This window comes from Podarcis liolepis (genome assembly GCF_965112155.1).
Source record: "Podarcis liolepis genome assembly, chromosome: 2".
Taxonomy (NCBI): domain Eukaryota; kingdom Metazoa; phylum Chordata; class Lepidosauria; order Squamata; family Lacertidae; genus Podarcis; species Podarcis liolepis.
Window position 1 is genome coordinate 27,242,479 of NC_139555.1, and position 18,957 is coordinate 27,261,435.

Consider the following 18,957-nt stretch of genomic DNA (forward strand, 5'->3'; position numbering starts at 1 on the left):
TACCTTTCCCTGTAAGTGTTTTTGAGGCACATAGACAGAAGTGGCTGGAAGACTGCTGGCTTTGCAACACTGTCATACTTGAGTGTGCATTTCAGACATGCTTTTTAGTTGAATGCAAACCTGGGTGCTCTCAGGTTACAAAGATGCTGGCCACTTCCCAAGAGCTTAAAACGTACGAAGCGGCTGAAACTTGTGCAAATCCATGTTTAGCAGATGCCAGGAGATTATTCCTCTCTAACAGGAAATACTCAAACAAAGGCATTTTTAGTCCATGCAACCCATCTCTAACCAGACTGCCTTGCCTTTCCCTCTCCAACTCTACTTCCCCAAGTTGTACTCCAAAAACTTTCCCACTTGTTTCACCCCTGATGGGATAGGTACCACCACATACCTGACTACCACTCTGGGGTCATGGGTCACTCCACAAGTCATGGAAGCCTTGGTGCCTTTGATGACACTTTGATCCTGAGGAGGACTGGTGATGCGAGTCCGGGCTGTAGATGCAGAGAGACAGGAGGCACTCAGACATAATCAGAAACCGAACCAGCCATTGCTGTGCCATGCCAGAGGTCAACGCTTGGGCCTGCTAACTTCAACAGATAAACGCTTCCTTGTGCGTGAGACCAGCAGGAAGCCGCAGAATCACGTGCGTCAACTGCAATTATCATAAGAGTGTGAGATCATCTAATAATGGACTCAAAACATGACTGATTTGAAAGGGGGCTAAATACCATCTAGTTCAACCCCTTTGCTGTACGGCAGGAGACCCCACTTCCTGCTCCTCATATATCATGTGGTACAGACCAGACTTTGGTGAGTAAAACTAGAAGAAGCGGTGTTTCACAGCTCCAAATTCAAGTGTTCCCCTCCTCCCACTCCCATGCTGGAGAGATTGCTGGTTCTGAACAAATACCCATGCATATTCCCTCCCATGTCCAGGGTCAGTCCGAAACCTCCATTGCTAGTCAGTTACCACAGAGAGGGCCTTTTCATCAGGCACAAGCTACATACCTGACTATCTGTGTACATTTAGGGAACCTGCAAAGAGGAAGTGGGGAGAGGCTAATATATGGCAGAATTCATGTGACAATCACCATGAGAACCAGCCTAGGTAAAACCGTCTTTCATATAAAGGTCTAGTTTTAGGTCAGGAGGCAGGATAAAAATAAACACCTGCTCACACTCACACATACACATAGATAACTATACCTGCTCACAGATTCCCAGAGCGTGCTTGTTTGGACGCTTACAGGGGATTATTTACTATAGGGCCAGCAGGGGACACTGATTCACTTCAACCTGGAGCACGGTGGACGTTATTTCTATCTCTCTATTCCACAAAGTTAGAGCTGCTTTAAAGGGGGATGGATATGTGCTCAAAACCAATTTGACGCCCACAGGCCACATATGCCACTGATTTTAGACTGCACCAGTCTCTTGCCTGGCTGCACTGCAGACTGCCCTGGAAAATAAAGTCTGTATGTTTTCCATGCATGTCCACGTGCCTCCTCCTCGGATTGTGAGATGAAGCTCCCCCTCCCCCTTTCATTTCTTAACAAAACGAAGCACTTGTCTGATTGCACCAACAGACCCCGAATACATGCGACCGAGATTTAAACTGCACACAACGTGGAAGATCACGGACTGGTCCCGTGCCAGGATGCTAACTGAGGCAGCGGGCACCTTACCCCAGACGACGAGCTCAGCTGATGCTTCATCGACTCCCCGGGAGTTGGTAGCCAGACAAATGTAGTTCCCAGCATCTGAGATCCGCGTAGGACTGATCAAGAGGCTTCCTGACTCCAGCAGAGTGAAACGAGGAAGTTGCACGGAGCCGCTGGCCAGGATTCGTTCGCCTGCATGGGAAAGAGCAGAGTTTGTTGTCTGGTTCACAACAGCAGGTTAACCATAATGTTAAGATAATCCCGTCCATGTGTTATGAGATCCAATTCATTGGATTCTGGAGCAGTTCCAGTTCAGGAAATCCAGAAATAATATAACCTGAGGCTGCTGAGGAGATAAGATTTCTGGTGGGCTTTTCTAATACCGAATGCATGTGTTTGTTCTAAATAAAGTGGTTTGGCCACCATACTTTGAGTACGTCTTACAATTACTTGCAGAGGTGGTTTAGGGCACTGAGCACCAAGAGGACAAGGCACCCAGTAAGCACTTGCCCAGTTACGGGGTAGGAGGTGTTAGGGCTCTGACAGGGTCTTAGAGTCCCCCCACCTCCTTCCTAAAGCCTATTTAGCACCTGCCCAGTTTTGGGGAGGAGATGGGAAGGCTCTAGGACCCCACCAGAGCCTTCTTGCCTCCTTCCCACAGCCCAGGACCTGCAAGGCCTGGTTGGGGTGTGTGTGCCAAATTCTGGCCTAGCTTAGGATGCCATAGCACCAAACTCCACCCCTGGTTACTTGCTTCCAATGGCTTTGCCTCAGCTTTTCCCAGTCAAAAAGAGAAAGGAACTGCAGGTGTAAGAAAAGGTTCCTTCTTTATATGACTTGTTTGTGAATGTGGCTGTGGACCATGATTTTTAGGGATTTAGAGAGCCCATGTTCACGTCACAGTTCAATTCGAGTTCACCCAAATTATTCTTGGATTTTTTTTCTTCTAGCCTCCAAAATGTCACAAGCTGCTGTGTCAAATATAATTTTGAAAACATCAAAATACAAACACAGTGGAATATGAATTGTTTCATTTATTCGCTCACCTGGCAGTTAGGGGAACTGCTTTCAGCTTCATTTCAGATATTTTTGAACTAATTCGTTAAGCTGAACTAGTTCATTCCAAGCACTGGGCTTGTCCATAGTGTGCCTGGTTAAGCATATTAATATGGGTTCCATAATAAGTGGTTCAAATCCACAGCTTCAAAGGTACAAGGAGGCATATGAAATCGGTCCTTCCAGCCCACTAATGACTACTCTGCCTGGCAGGGCAATTTTCTTTCCCACCAGCTGCCACCTGAGCCATTTTCTTTAAAAAAAAAACCACCTCAAAAATCCATGAGATGCTGGGAATAGAACCTGGGGCCTTCTGGAAGCAAAGCATGTGTCCCACCTCTGAGTTATGCCCCCCTCTTTGAAGATATTTCATTCCATGCCTGGGTCCTATGAAGGGTTTTGTAAAAGAAGTGAAAAGTTTCTCAACTCACCATTACCTTTCTGCCACGTGATGGCTGGCCTGGGAGCCCCGGATGTCTCGCAACTGAGTACCACAGCCATCCCATCAATTACTGTGCTGTCCAGGGGCCCTTTGGTTATGTTGGGAGCAATGCCTGTGGTGAAGATGGAGGATGGGGAGGAAGATGGGAAGGGTTACAGATTGCCAAGCTGTCAGCACAAATACAATGTTACTTTAATGTGTAATGTTTTATTGCATTTTATATATGTTGGAAGCCACCCAGGGTGGCTGTGGCAACCCAGTCAGATAGGTGGGATACAAATATTCTTCTTCTTATTATTATCCTTCCCCAACTGTCTGAACCCGCATTGCTGAATAGATGAAGGAATCATTAGGAAGGACCCCTGATTCTCTGCTTATGATGGGTATTTTGGGCATTGACTTTTCATCACACAAGCCACCTCCACGCAAATCTCAACTGAGTCTGGAGGAAAACCATCTCTTAGGACATCCCCTGTTGGTTCCTGAAACAGGAGCAAGCTACTGTCTATGGAACACCCACTGTCAGGACCAGCGCATCCCGTTTTGCCGCCTGAGGCGAAACAGGAAGGGCTGCCCTACTCTGCAGTGACGCTCGACCTGCTGCCACACCACCCACCTCTACCGGCACCTCTGTCACTGGCAGAGAAGCAATGCTGGCATTGGCGTCGGTTCGCAGCAAGGTCCCATGAGAGCCTGCAAAAATCTCATGCGATCTCTTGAGGTTTTGCGAATTCTTGCCGGCAACTGGAACTGATGCTGGTGCCGCTTCTGCGCTGCTGGCAGAGGGTAGGTGGGGTGTCACTGGAGGTGGCTGCTTCACCCTGTTTCATGGCTGGGCCAGCTTTGCCTACTGTGCTCCCGAAAGATTGACGCGGTCCTCTTCCTATTCTGGAGCTCCTCTATCAAAACAACACCCACTTCCTACAGGACCTGGCAGTAGCTCGGCCTGTATTTCTGCAATACTACACATCTCCCCACGAGCCTGTCTCTGTGCTTCCTGCAGCAGAGCCACCTGGCTACTAAAAGCCCTGTTTCTCTCAACCCTGCCCCACAAAGAGCACCTTTGAAGCAACCGGCAAGAAAAGTACTTGCTGACACCTACTGGTGACGGCCAGGTACGTGGAGGTCTGAACCTCGCCAGCGGCATTGCGGGCAAAGCACTGGAACATGCCCGTGTCATCTGGCATCAGCCCGCTGATCTGCAGGCTCCCGTTGGTGAGGAGCTGGAAACGGGCAAGCTTCTCCACTCCGAGCAGCACGGCATCCTTGTACCAGAACATACTGGGTGTAGGCACACCTGTAAAACAAAACATGCCCATGGCGGTATTTTTTCAGGGTGGGGGGAGAATATTGTGAATTGATTTGAATTTCTTCAAAAAGAAGAGAAGAACCTGGCCACAGATAGTGCCATTAGACCAGTTTCCCAAACTTGGGTCTCTAGCTGTTTTTGGACTACAGTTCCCATCATCCCTGACCACTGGTCCTGCTAGCTAGGGATGATGGGAGTTGTGGTCCATAAACAGGCGGAGACCCAGGTTTGGGAAACTCTGCTTTAGACGGTGATGAGGAAATGAAAACAAACTTTTTCATCCATTGCCCTCCTTCTTCAATGTATCTTCCTAGTAGATTTTTCTTTTTCTTTTCCCATTGGCTTTAGTTCCTTAACTCCCAACCCATAATGCTTCCCTTCCAAGCCTATTATCCCCCACCCCCAACTTCTTAGACCAAGAGGTAACTCTCAGAAGACACATACCCTGGCATTTATTGCAAATTCCAGTGGTACGGCACTAACATCCGAAAAGCCAAGGGGCAACAGATATCTGTGGTTGATCAAACCACATGGAAGATTATCCTCTGCTTCCTCCTCTTCTAAGTCTCTGGTTAATGTTATAAGAAGATTTCACATTTCTTCCAAATGATGCAACAACTTTTATTTGACAACCCCAAGTGAAATGAGAATCTTGTAATGAAACAACGGTAAAACCAGAATACCCTGACCTATGTTCCAGTATAAAAGGAACAGTTGCACCAAAGCCACCCCCTTAGAGCTGTTTAGCATCCTATTTTTTAAGATCACTTAAGCCAGGGGTGGGGAAACTGTGACTCTTCAGGTGTTGCTGGATTAAAACTCCCATAAGTTTCAGCCAACTTGGCCAACTGTCAGGGTCAATGGGACTTGTAGTCCAGCAGAGTGTCTGGATGATCACAGGTTCCTCACCTATGCTTGGGAGCAAGCCCCACTGAACTCAAAGAGACTTCATTTTCTGAGTAGACATGTATAGGATTGCACTGCTATTACTGAACATCTGTTTCTGAATGAACTTGCCCATGCATTAATAAGATCATCTTCAGAGGCCCATCTCCAGAAGACTCTGCCATTGGAGGTTAGGCAAGTGGCAACCTGGGGAAAGGTCCCTCTCTGTTGAACCGCCCCTGCTTAAGGAACTGTCCCCCATCCCACCCCAAAGCAGCTTATTCAACATTTATTTTTATGCCACTTTGGTGCTAGGGGAGTACCTCTTCATTTCCCCAGGCTTTTAACATTTAGGGAGCTTTCTCTTAATATCTCTTTTATTGCTTCTTTTACCCTGCTGTTTTGATTAACCGTTCTTCTTCCACTGTACTTTTATGATCTTTTTCTATTGTGAACCACCCTGCAAATCGCAACCACTGAAGGTCAGTATATGTAAATAAATAAATAAATAAATAAATACGGAAATTCAGCGCCTCCGCTATATCCTCTGGGAACTCAACAAACTTGGACAGACTATTCTTAGGCAACGTCTGCTAGGTTTTAAGCTCAGGCGTGCATCTTGCAATTTAAGTTTGCGGCTGCCTCTTCACCGTCTTTGGAACTGTCTCGAGATACTCTCCGCTCCTTTCATGGCGAGAGCATAGACACTGACATCATATCATCTGCGAATGAAGTTGCCATCTAGCACTGGGTTCCTGTCTTAGGCTGTCTGAAGGCTCAGGCAGATGTCATTGTGTCACCCTTGTTTTGTTCAGATCGTCTTTTCAAGGTTATCCCTGCAGCTTGACGCGATGCATAGAAAATGTGCTTCTCTTTATTTGCAAGTTTTAAAAATGTAGAAGAAGGGAAAGCAGCATAAGAATGGTGGGCGCTCTATAATCTCTCCCTAACCCCCACCTCCGTGTGCGAAATCTTCCAGATTTAGTTCTTTCTGGGAGACGGCTCGTTTGAATACCCAAGTTTCTAACCAAGTTCCAAAGCTTCCAAACTGGTTAGGAAGAATACTACCTGGGAGAAGAGGCAGTGGAAGAGGACTGGAAAAAGTTTAAGGACTATTTACAAAAACATTGTAAATTGTATGAGTGCTAAGAAGGATGCAGGACTGAAAACAACACGGCACTAGCAATTTAGTTGAAAGAAACATGAGAATAAGTGAGATTTGAGAAAAAGATAAATTTTGGAATAACATTATGTCTAAATTAAGTATTTAAGTATTTGATAAAGATATTTAAAGTCGGAGACATAATATTTGAAAATTACAAAATAAGAGTTGAAACAAGGTGATAAATTGCTGTTTATAATTTTATAATTGGGAACGCAGGAATGGGAGATGTGAGGAGGTCCAAAAAGTTAAGAAAATATGGTTGTTGGATATCTGATTTTGTTGTATGTTTTTTATTATATGTTAATCTTTTTGCTTTTTTCTGTTTTTCTTTCTTTGTTGTATTTTGGTGATGGTTTTATATGTGTTTGGTGAATATAATGTTTAAAATCTTTAATAAATATCTTATAAAAAAAAAAACACAAACTGGTTAGGAAGAATACCAAAGAGCCAGAAGAAAATTACCTTTGGCCTGGCATGGAATCTGAACCACCTTCTCCATCTCAGCTGTGATGTGCCTCTCTGGTTCCTTGGTGAACTGAGGTGGCTCTGCAAGACAGAACATGGACATGGGACTGGCCGGAATTCTCACTTGTATGGGAAGGTGATCAATGTTTAAGGTTCGGTCCTAGGCATGTCCAGCCAGGCGTTGTGAAATTACCCCTGCTGTCTATCACAGTAGACAATACTGGGCTAGATGGACCCACAGCTCAGTGTTTTTGCTGACAGCACTAAACATCCCCAGGTCCTGGACTCTGCGTTCATCACCCGAGGCCCTTCCTCACGTGCCTCCTCTACCTGAGGTCCAGAGGGTGGCAACACAAGAACAGGCCTTCTCTGTGGTGGCTCCCCGTTTGTGGAATGCTCTCCCCAGGGAGATTCGCATGGCTACTTCCTTATACATTTTTAGGCGCCAGGAGAAAATGTTCCTCTGCAACCAGGCCTTGGGCTGATTAATACTCCACAGCCTTTTAAATGTGTCTGTGGGAAGGGGGAGGTTATTGTTTTGCTGTTTCGTTTTACCTATTTTCATGTTTTTATTGAAATTGAAATACTTTATTGTCACTTGTACAACTTGTATACAGTGAGATTACACAAGCGCCCCCCCACTCAGCTCTCTTAGTCTTAATTCCCCTTGTTTACTGACGCACACCCACCAAACCCAAAAGTAAGTTGCCCTGTTGTTATCTTTTCATTCATTCTAACAGCCCATGGATAGAAGCTGTTCTTTACCCTGTTGGTGCGACTAATCATGCTTCTATATCTTCTGCCTGAGGGCAGGAGATCAAGAAAGTGCCGGCCAGGGTGTGAATCATCCCTGAGAATTTTCCTCACTCTCCTGAGGCAACGTTCTTCCGCTATTTCATCCAGCGGATTCACGGGACAGCCCATAATATCTTGTGCTGTATTCACCACCCTCATTTTATCCTGAATTTTTACTCTGTGAACCGCCCTGAGGTCTTACGATGAAGGGCTGAGTATAAATCGAAAGAAAGAAAGAAAACCCCAAACATTTACATGTGTAAAGGTAAAGGGACCCCTGACCATTAGGTCCAGTCGTGACCGACTCTGGGGTTGCAGCGCTCATCTCGCTTTACTGGCCGAGGGAGCCGGTGTACAGCTTCCAAGTCATGTGGCCAGCATGACTAAGCCACTTCTGACGAACCAGAGCAGCGCACGGAAACACCGTTTCCCTTCCCGCCGGAGCGGTACCTATTTACCTACTTGCACTTTGACGTGCTTTCGAACTGCTAGGTTGGCAGGAGCAGGGACTGAGCAACGGGAGCTCACCCTGTTGCGGGGATTCGAACCGCCGACCTTCTGATCGGCAAGTCCTAGGCTCTGTGGTTTAACCCACAGCACCACCCGAATCCCTATTTACATGTGGAGTTGGCTGATACTTCTCAAGTTTAAAAACTAACTTTGCTCCTAGGGATATAATAGCCCCCAGAACCTGAGCAAACATTCCCAGACTTGTTGGCAGCCCTGCTTCCATCCACTCTCCACTTTCCTGCACCCATCCTTACCCAGCACAGACAGATAGGCTCCCCGGACCACGGAGGGGACACTGCTACTTCGCAGAACAGCTTCACACTCGTAGTAGCCGCTGTCGCTCAGCGAGGGGTTGAGGATGGTCAGGCGCCGGTTATAGTCGCTGATGCCGCCGGACACTGGGACCCCGCCCTTCTTCCAGATGATGTGCAGCTTGATGAGTGGCCTGGTTAGCAGAGAAGCCTGTGAGGGGGGACCCCTTCCAATGGGGCCAGTGTCACCAGATTAAAAACAAACCAACAAACAAACCCAGGACCCCAAGTGTCTTTGCAGTTCAAGAAAACGCACACCTAGCGTCAGTGCTGGATTTACGTATAAGCTAAACAAGCCATAGCTTAGGGCCCCACTCTCTTTGGGGGCCCCCAAAAAATTAAAGGAAAAAAACCTGGATGTCCATTTCATAAATATAAGACAAAAAACAAATAAAATAAAACATACATACAGCAGCAGTGTTTTGTGTTGTGTAGGCTCCTGTGATGTAAGTAATGGGCCCCACCTGCTAGCCTGCTCCCTAAAATATCACTGGTTTGCTCATTTCTATATATAGAATGCCTACATTCTGCATATTTTGTTATGTGCAAACGGCTTTAGGTCCATAAATCACCATATAGCATATATTCAACACAAAAAACAGCGACGATTGTTGTTGACAAGGGACAGCTGGACATATAAAGGGCTCCATTACCTCCAGTCTCTTAGGGCCTCATCAAACCTAAATCCGGCCCTGCCTAGCATTCTGGTTCAGGTTTGCAGGTATGAGTGTAAACATGCGTTCAGGGAGATCGGGCTGCTTTTACGGATGCAAACTGCCAGGCATGAGGGGCTGCTGGCGAAGAGCTCTGCTGATGAAAAGTATTTCTCACATACATGGGTGGGCTTCAGCTTCGCAGGTAGATTGCACTGGGTGAAGGAAGGGGCCAAGTTGTCAGCAAAGGCCATCAGGTGGACCCAAAAAAAAAGGTCATTTCCCAGCTTTGCACCTATGAACCAGAACTTCAGCTGCGTTCTGCAGGGAGTCCCAGGGGGATCAAGCCTGGACGTGTTGTGCGTCTGACGCTCCATGGGAAAGAAGGGCTCGTAACAGATCATGCCATCACCTTCAACATCCCAGCAACAGGGACAACTATGCTTCACAAGCACAAGACGCTGTTTGCGGAGCCTGGCAGCTGGTGGAGACTTACCTGGCATTGGCCACACACTCCAGGGTCACTTCTGAGGTGCCAGAGACAACGCTGGTGTTGCGTGGTGGAATTATGATGGTTGGTGCAATGGGGTCAGCTGGTCCACCTACATCTGAGGAGGGATGAAGTGGTGTTGACAGCAAACATGGGTTCATGCACCAGACAGAAACACTCACAGTCTCCAACACACAAAGGCAGCGCACTGGCCCTTTCAGAATGCAAGCAAAGGACTAACGAGGAGCCACAGGCTGCCCTTAACAATGGGATGGCACCTAGAGCAAGCGGCAGACTGCTCAATAAGCACATTTTGCCAAGTCTAAATATTAATCCTGAGCAGTCCCAGCACACAGAATCAAACCTCTCCTCCCACAGCCTTCTAGAATCAGTGCCATGGTGTTATTAAGTCTTACAAATCCCTGAACATCTTTTTTTAAAACAAACAAACATGCAAATTAATACCCTACACGTTATAAATATATCATAATAAAAATTGAAAAAGATAGCATACAAAATTACCATTTAGGACTAACTGGTACAGTTTCGTATGTTGATGAAGCAAATATAGAAATAATTATTCATATGATGCACATATAAATAAATAGTAAGCGGATGCTTAAAAAACCCCCAAATTATTTATCAGTCCTTTTCCCAGATACTAGAAAATTTAAAACGCCTTTCACTCCCTGATCAAACAATTTCTTTTAACTCTGTAAGTACATCTAATGAATTCCCTTGTCCTGTAGCTTCCTGCAGAAATCCTGTAACAAAGCAAAATGAAAACTAAGACAAAACCTCTAGAAAATTTGTGGCATGAAAAGTTCCAGGAGTTCAGCAGAAAGCTATGGGACGCACACTGATTAGAAGCAGTATGTCCACCCTGAAACAACTTCTTCTTTAAAATAAGGTTTTATTTAGATTTTTTCATAATACATTACAATAAAAAACAAACTAATCTAAACAAAAATTTAAAAAGAAAGAAAAAAGAAGAATACAAAGTCCTCTCTCACAGGTCGATCTTAACTGTTGTCCAACACAGAAAGAGGTGAACCCTCCCAGTTCTCACCTGGGAGCTCCCCTTTCTTCCCCCAGTCTCCCACCATGGGAGATCCTCCCTTCCAGAGTCGTAGCTTGGGGGGGCAGGGGGGCCACGGCTATGGGAGCACATTTTTGAGGGGGTGCAATCAGGTGCTCCCACAACATTTACAGAGCCCTGGCAGCTGAGGCACAGTAGCAGGCAGGTTGGTCTAATGGGCAGGTTGATGAAGGCAGCGGACAAGAAGCCTGTTGCGAGGTGGGCTTGCCCCTGGGCCTCCAGCAACCCACGCTACACCACTGCTCCCTTCCCCTGCCTCCCCCCCCCCAACTTCTTCAGGTGCAAAATATAGTGAAAGCATTACAGTGACTAACTGCCCTGATACTGTTGCGAGCACAAATAATTGTGAATGCACAACAGAAAAGATGTCCAGAGGGGCCCTTCCTACCACTAATATCAAATGTTTGGGGGTTGCATGCTGCCCTGTTATTATGGCATGTTGCAGAATAATATACAGTGGTACCTCAGGTTAAGAACTTAATTCGTTCCGGAGGTCCGTTCTTAACCTGAAACTGTTCTTAACCTGAGGTACCACTTTAGCTAATAGGGCCTCCTCCTGCTGCTGCGCCACTGGAGCACGATTTCTGTTCTCATCCTGAAGCAAAGTTCTTAACCTGAGGTACTATTTCTGGGTTAGCGGAGTCTGGAACCTGAAGGATCTGTAACCTGAAGCGTCTGTAAGCCGAGGTACCACTGTACTTGCAATAAACCCCTTCAGTCTAGAGGGACCCTCAGTCCCCACTGGACAGTTTGGGGAATTTCCCCCGTCATAGAGTCCTGCCTAGATAGATAGATAGAGTCCTGCCTAGATAGATGATATAGATTGATGATAGATAGATAGATAGATGATAGATAGATAGATAGATAGATAGATAGATGATAGATGATGATAGATGATAGATGATAGATGATAGATGATAGATGATAGATGATAGATGATAGATGATAGATGATAGATGATAGATAGATAGATATAGATTTCAGTTTGCCTTGGGAATCTCCCTGCACCTTCTGATACCTCCTGCTTACGTTTAGATGCTGCCATTTTGATTGCCTAAGGACTGGCATTTGGAGAACCGAGATCACTATTATTAAGGCTTAAGATCCACTTCAATCATTAGATTTCGCCGAGCTCTGCCACGTGCTCTCCTGGCCCCTAGCTGGGTAGCAGCAGGCAGCATTCGTTGGAAGATAAGGCCATATCAAAGGCTAAAGCCTTAACGGTGGCTTTATATTCCCTCCAGTGTCGAAGGCAGTAGGCCTCCAAATACCAGTTGGTGTGCGACATGGGCTGAAGATCATATATGGGCTTTTCAAAGGCTCTAGGTTGGCCACTGGAGGGGGAAAGGCTTCTGGACCAGGTGGGCTTTAAGTCTGATCCTTCTCATCAGAGAGGAAAGGAAAAGCGGGAGCAGCAGCAAGCAACAGGATAAGCGCATAAAGCAAAATAATGGCTGTGATAAACCCCCCCTTCCTCTGACGTGTTGGTTGGGATCGCAAGGTTGCTGATATAGCGGAATCCATAAAGGCGGGTGCTATGGTGTTTATTACACACTGAGGTACAGCACTCCAGATTAATGAGGCAAAGGAAGGGGAGGGGGGGACATAAAGCCAAGTCCGGGAGACATAAAACAGCTGCGAAGTAAACATCATCTGGAGGGATGGAGGAATCGTAAGGCCGATTCACGTGGATTTCACAGCTTTGCCGGGAGGCAGAAATCAAGGCCATTCCCAAAGTGCTGGGAGTTATGGGGGAAAGCAAAGTTGGCAATGCTTAATGAAAGAGAAAGGTTAACAGCTACAGGGCCCAGATGGAGGGATTTGGACAAGTCTTTTATCAACCTCAAACCAGGGGCAGAGAGAAAGATTTGTGGGATTAGGATTGTGTTGGAATCAGGGCTGGGCCTGCCGTTTGGGAGGGTGAGAATGCATGCCTCAGGCCACAGATTTTGGGGATAACCATTATTTAGTTTATTACAGTGGAACCTCGTGTTACGGACGGCATCCGTTCCAGAGGCCCGTCCACAACACGGAACTGACGCAAGCTGAAGTGCCGCATCTGTGGGACGCAACACGAAAACACGTAACTCGAAGCGGACGCAACATGTGGTATGACTGTATTATCTTTTACTGCCGGGAAGGATGGAATTTGGATTTTGCGCTTCAGGTCTACCTCTCTGCGGGTGAACTGACAAAACTTTGGGGGTGGGAGAGGCGATCTCATAACAGGTATGGGAAAAGGATGAAAGTCGGGTGAAGTTAAGTTTATTGCAAGATGCAGCTTCCCATCAGGATTTGCGGGGAGAGACAGATATGGGGGCAGCAAAGAACGTGGGAAGGAGAATGTGTTGTACTTGATAGACTTTGATAATGCTAAAGCGGGGAGGGGAGGTTCATTCTTAGCATCGGATAGCTCCGTGGGTTAGAGTGTGATGCTGATTACGCTCAGGTTGCAGGTTCGATCCCCACATGGGACAGCTGCATATGCCTGAATTGCAGGGAGTTAGACTAGATCAGTGGTTCTCAACCTGTGGGTCCCCAGATGTTGTTAGACTACAACTCCCATCATCCCTGAGCTCTGGCCTTGCTAGCTAGGGGTGATGGGAGTTGTAGTTCAACAACATCTGGGGACCCACAGGTTGAGAAAGGCTGGACTAGATGATCCTCGGGGTCTCCTCCAACTCTACGATTCGATGGTATCCCCAGTATCAGCTTTGTTCCTTAATTCTATGATTAGATCCTCACTCAGCCATGAAGCTCACTGGGTGACCTTGAGGCAGTCACTGTCCACCTCTCAGCACAACCTACCTCACAGGGTTGTTTTGAGGATAAAATGGAGAGGGAACAACCCTGCATAGGACCTTGAGCTACTTGGAGGAAAGGCGAGATACATAGGTAACAACAACAGGGGCTTGTGGCTCAAAGGTGAGTGTCATAACATCTGGAGGGCACCAGGTTGGCTAAGGCTGCCTTGGAGTGAAGAACAGCATATCACTGATGTGACATCCATATAGCTTTCTGTTCTCTGTGCTACAGGCATCTTGGTAAAGCAGGGATATTGTCTGGGTGGTGCAGGGAGAAGGGATGGGGGGCCTAAGCCCATGATGTAATTAGAGCCTCCGAGCTCTTGTAGCTGAGGCCCAAAGTGTCTAAATAAATTTGGAGCCGGCAGAAATGTTTAGTCAGCACCAGCCGGAGCTTCGCCAGAGATTTACTGCAAATTAAATTTGGGCCCGAGCCAGCAGAAGCGACGGAGAAGCCAGATGCAAAGAGATGCGGGCGACAGGCTGCGCTTTAGGGACCTGTTGGTCTGCAGGGGGAAAAAACAAACAGGCAAGACATAAACTACATCCTCAGCCCCTCTCGCACTTGGTTGTGGCTCTTTGGGCTAACATTATTTATTATATCAGCATTTCGGAACCTTATGGCCTGTGCCTTATTTATTCGCGTAGTCCTCACCAACCAGACTATATGCGGCTGTTGTCCTCAAGAATGGGCCAGCGAGGCTTACTTGGGGCCAAGCCTCACTGGATGGAGTGTGTGGGTCAACACACTGCAAGTGATTTGCCCAAGTCATACAAACAGGCAGTGGTTCAAACCATCTAGAACAGGGCAAGGGAGCTGTGGCTCTCTAGGTGTTGTTGGACTGCAACTCCCCAAACAGCATGGCTGGCATGGGCAATTGTCAGGGATGATGGGAGTTGTAGTCCAACAACATCCAATGTGGCACAGGTTAGTCAACTTACTTTAGAATGAGCACAGGCCTTGCCCACCTAGCTGTCCCTTGGCTTTTGGAAGTGACAAGGTTCTCACTGAGAAGAGGAAGTAAGGGAGGGGGGCTCAAGGAGGGAGTAAGGGGAAGAGGAGAGCAGGTTGGTGGGTGTAGTGGGCTTGGTGAGTAAAGTAAGCCAGGATTGTCAGCCCCTAAAGGTAAAGGTAACAGGACCCCTGACCATTAAGTCCAGTCGTGGCCGACGCTGGGGTTGCGGCGCTCATCTTGCTTTACTGGCCGAGGGAGTCGGTGTACAGCTTCCGAGTCATGTGGCCAGCATGACTAAGGCACTTCTGGCGAACCAGAGCAGTCCACGGAAATGCCGTTTACCTTCCCGCCAGAGCGGCACCTATTTATCTACTTGCACTTTGACATGCTTTCGAACTGCTTGGTTGGCAGGAGCAGGGACCAAGCAACGGAAGCTCACCCCGTCATGGGGATTCGAACCGCCGACCTTCTTATCAACAAGTCCTAGGCTCTGTGGTTTAACCCACAGCGCCACCTGCGTCTAGACAATAATAAATAGGAGAAGAAATGTGACAGGCATCCCCCAGCGCATGCAGGTTTACTCGAAAGCAAATCCCACTGAGTTCAGTTGGAGCTATTCCCAAGTCAGTGTCTTTAGAATTGCAGTCATAGCAATGAAAAGTCCAGGCAGTAACTCTTAATGGAGAAGCATGCACATGTGTACATAAAAAGCATGCATATGCACACACAGTGCTAAATATGGGGACATCCCATCCAATGGTTACTTCCAAAAGTTCCTGGCAAGCAGCTTAGTTTCCTAGCGCTCCACCCCGTTGCTGTTGCGAGCAAGAAATGGGAAGCAGAACCGGGTGCTTCATCCTTCTCCTGGTTCCTGCAGGATTTCTGCCTACCCCGCTAAAGGTATAGGCGCCTTGCTAGAAAAGCTGTGAACTCCCACTCAGAGGTCTCTCCCACCTCGTCCCCAAGGGTCACTTACTCTCCACGGTGAGAGTGATGGGCTGGCTGGTTTTATTGTCTCCGTTCTTGTCATTCACGGCCTGCACATAGTACCTTCCAGCATCTGGTGCCACTGTCGATAGGATGACCAGGGTGTTCTCCAGTGTGATGGCTCTGAAGGAAAGGGAGGAAATGGCTTTAGAGCAGAGAGCGTCTCAAGTGCACAGGGTGCCCACTTTAAAAGAGGTTGCTAGGAGAGGTGCACAAGCTTTGCTAGCTAGCCCACTGACTCCACCCAAGCTTTGCCACAAATAATCCAGCATGGATTATGAGCTCTGTTGCATTCTGGGGACCAATATGGAACACTGTGTTCCCCAAGGAGGCTTTTGGCATTCCACACTTCAAACATACACAATGTGGGCTGTGTGTCTACAGTCTCTCACCATTTCCCCCCAGGAAATGATTCCTTAACTCTGGCATCTGGGACAAATCAAGTATAGGCAGCCAAAAACTTTTTTGGGTTGACAGTGCGGAGGAATAGTATTGTCTGGGTCAGAACTGTAAAAACCTGAATGGTTTTTTCCTCTCTCTCTTTTTACATACTTAGGGTAAGGTAAAAGTTAAGGGACCCCTGACCATTAGGTCCAGTCGCGGACGACTCTGGGGTTGCGGTGCTCATCTCGCTTTACTGGCAGACGGAGCCGGCATACAGCTTCCAGGTCATGTGGCCAGCATAACTAAGCTGCTTCTGGCGAATCAGAACAGTGCACAGAAAGTCCGTTTACCTTCCCGCTTGAGCGGTACCTATTTATCTACTTGCACTTTGACATGCTTTTGAACTGCTAGGTTGGCAGGAGCAGGGACCGAGCAACGGGAGCTCATCCCGTCGCAGGGATTCAAACCGCTGACCTTCTGATCGGCAAGCCCTAGGCTCTGTGGTTTAACCCACAGCGCCACCCGCGTCCCTTATACTTAGGGTAGCCAGCTGCAAAAGAGGACACGGGTGAGTTTTTTGCACCTTTAATAGTTGTGTAGAAATGGGAATTTCAGCAGGTGTAGCTTGTTGCCAAAAGGCCCAATTCTGCTTAAAGGTTCAGGAGCCCTGTCATGTCTGCAGTTACCATAGATGTATTAGAGCACGGGTGTTAAACACAAGGCCCGCGGGCCGAATCCGGCCCACCAGACCTCGTCATGTGGCCCGTGTAGCCGCCGCCGGCCGCCAGCCTTCACCTTTTATTCTCACTTTTTTTTTTACACAAGAAAGCTGCCTCTTCAGCGCATGCGCGGCAGCCTACAAGCCAGAGAACGTCTGCCCTCTAGCGGCGCCGGCCGCTGATGCGGCCCCCGATGAATTTGAGTTTGACACCCCTGTATTAGAGCAATGTTTAGGGGAGTGTGTTGGGTTCTTGCCTGAAAAAATGGACAGGGGGGCACTTCTGGAACTAAGCCACACCACTTGCACAGCAGCAAGTCTTTTTCTATCACGCAGGACTGCTGCTTGGCCTGAGCTCCCAGGACAGAGAGATATATACAGTCAAATAATAAACACACTCTACACCTACTTGCATAAATATCTGAAAGTGCATGCTTCCACTCAGGTATTTTTAGTGCTGCCTTTTTGGGAAAAGACCATCAGTGTGGTCATGATTTCATTTGGTGTATGCCTGGGATTGGGCACAGGCAGGTATGCCGACTGAGCACACATAATCTAATTGTCAAGTGTATATTTAAACACAGAATGCATGTAAAAGCACATAAATGCAAACCTACCACCCTCTCATTTCCTGGATGGCTTGTGTGCAAGTATCTTTTCTTTTGGCAGCTAAACAAGCATACTGCCTTTCCTTCAAGGAGCTCAAAGCAGTCAACATGGGATTTCCAGGTAGTTTTCTATCCAGGTTCTGGCCAAGGCTTGACCTGCTTGCCTTTAAAAATGGAACCACAACCAGTACCTGCATGTGTGCTCCTTGACTGGTAGCAATGGGGGTGTGTGTATGTTAGGTTTCGGTAGTTGTGTATATGGTGTTTTTCACATAGATCTATATATGCATTAATGTACATAAACTAGGGTTGCTATATTTAAAAAAGTGAAAATCTGGACAGCTTTCGGCTGCAGTATTCCAGGTATGTCTAGAAAATTCGGGAGTGTGTGCAATTCTGCATACACACATGTAATACATGCAGGTGACTCCAGAAGACAAGCCAGCTGCAATCCTCAACCAAACATGCTGAAGCTACTTTCACCTCAAACAAAAGGCAAAAAATAAAATAAAATTCTTCCCCATCTCCCGGTGCCGGCCTTTAAATTACCCCAGTGACGAATTGCTCAGGAGGGAGAACAAGTTGGATGTTCCTAGATTAATAGTTTTCCTTTTTACAGAATGATCTAATCTGCTGGAGACATAAAATGGCTGGGGGAGGGGAGCTATATTTTACCATCAAATTTGTGATAAAGGAGCTTTATCTTCTCAAACCGCCTTCACAAATGGAAAGGCAACCAGTTCACTTCCCGCATAATGGAGGTTACATATTCAATTGCACCACAATGTCTGTATACGGGAGAGAAACCTAGCAGTTCGGTGTTGAATCTAGGACGCCATGTGTACTTTTATTCTTTAAAGAACGTGTGTCTGTGTTTTCTGCTGTGCTTACTAATGGAAGGAGGTTTTGGCAGAAGTGTGCACAGTGGGTGTTATACGGGTGCACAGTGCGTGTAATAAAACGTCACATAATAAAGGGTAAATGCGTCTCAAGGGGTCAAATTAGATGAGATCCTTGGGAGATGCATAATCAGCCCCTATGGAATATATATATATATATATATATATATATATATATATATATATAACTGAAACACAGCTTTGGGGAGGCGGTGCTGCAAATTGAACATGAGAGCAGTGGGTGGTTCCTCTAGCCTTTGGGCTGTTTTTCCAATCAAATTTGGGCTCCTCGGCTGCATTCCAAATCGGAGGTGGAGTTGATTCCGGAAGGTGAGTACAACTTGGCTGGCTTCCCTGTTAAAGTGCTTTGTGTAGTCAACTCAACAGGCCTTTGCAGACATCAGCCTTAATCAGAGTTAGGGGACTGAGAAAAGGTTACAGCCCATAAAAAGACAGATGTCATCTCCATCTAGGCACAGATTTCCCTTGTCTAGTTTGACCACGGTTCACTATTATCTATGCACTGACGTTAGACATTAGCTAATGTGATGGATTGAGCTGAGCTGTGTCCTCTCCAGGAGTCTGTCTAAACATGTGATGGGGGTGTAGAAGAGCCTTATAACATCTCTTGGTATAGGGGTGGGGAACAGCATCTTAATGGCAGAGCCACCCACCTGTCAATCACCAGGCATCACCATGACATTTGGTGACCCAGCTTCAAATGAAAGAATGAAGAGCGCATGAATTTAAACTGGAA

General features: G+C 46.9%; 1 protein-coding gene across 13 annotated transcripts in view; it reads right to left on the minus strand.

Moving 5' to 3' along the window:
• The window catches only part of SDK2 (sidekick cell adhesion molecule 2), a 346,988-nt gene that overhangs the window by 60,132 nt on the left and 267,899 nt on the right, over positions 1-18,957 (minus strand). For 8 of the 13 annotated variants that reach the window (XM_083489772.1, XM_083489781.1, XM_083489778.1 and 5 more), the window contains exons 5-12: positions 15,581-15,714; positions 9,752-9,863; positions 8,546-8,736; positions 6,984-7,067; positions 4,265-4,459; positions 3,152-3,274; positions 1,689-1,856; positions 392-494 (exon numbers count right to left, since the gene is read on the minus strand). In XM_083489772.1, coding sequence (XP_083345898.1) covers positions 392-494; positions 1,689-1,856; positions 3,152-3,274; positions 4,265-4,459; positions 6,984-7,067; positions 8,546-8,736; positions 9,752-9,863; positions 15,581-15,714 — 1,110 coding nt within the window. Of the gene's footprint in view, positions 1-391; positions 495-1,688; positions 1,857-3,151; positions 3,275-4,264; positions 4,460-6,983; positions 7,068-8,545; positions 8,754-9,751; positions 9,864-15,580; positions 15,715-18,957 lie in introns of those variants that run through there. The other 5 variants (XM_083489771.1, XM_083489780.1, XM_083489775.1 and 2 more) reach the window with 2 other exon arrangements.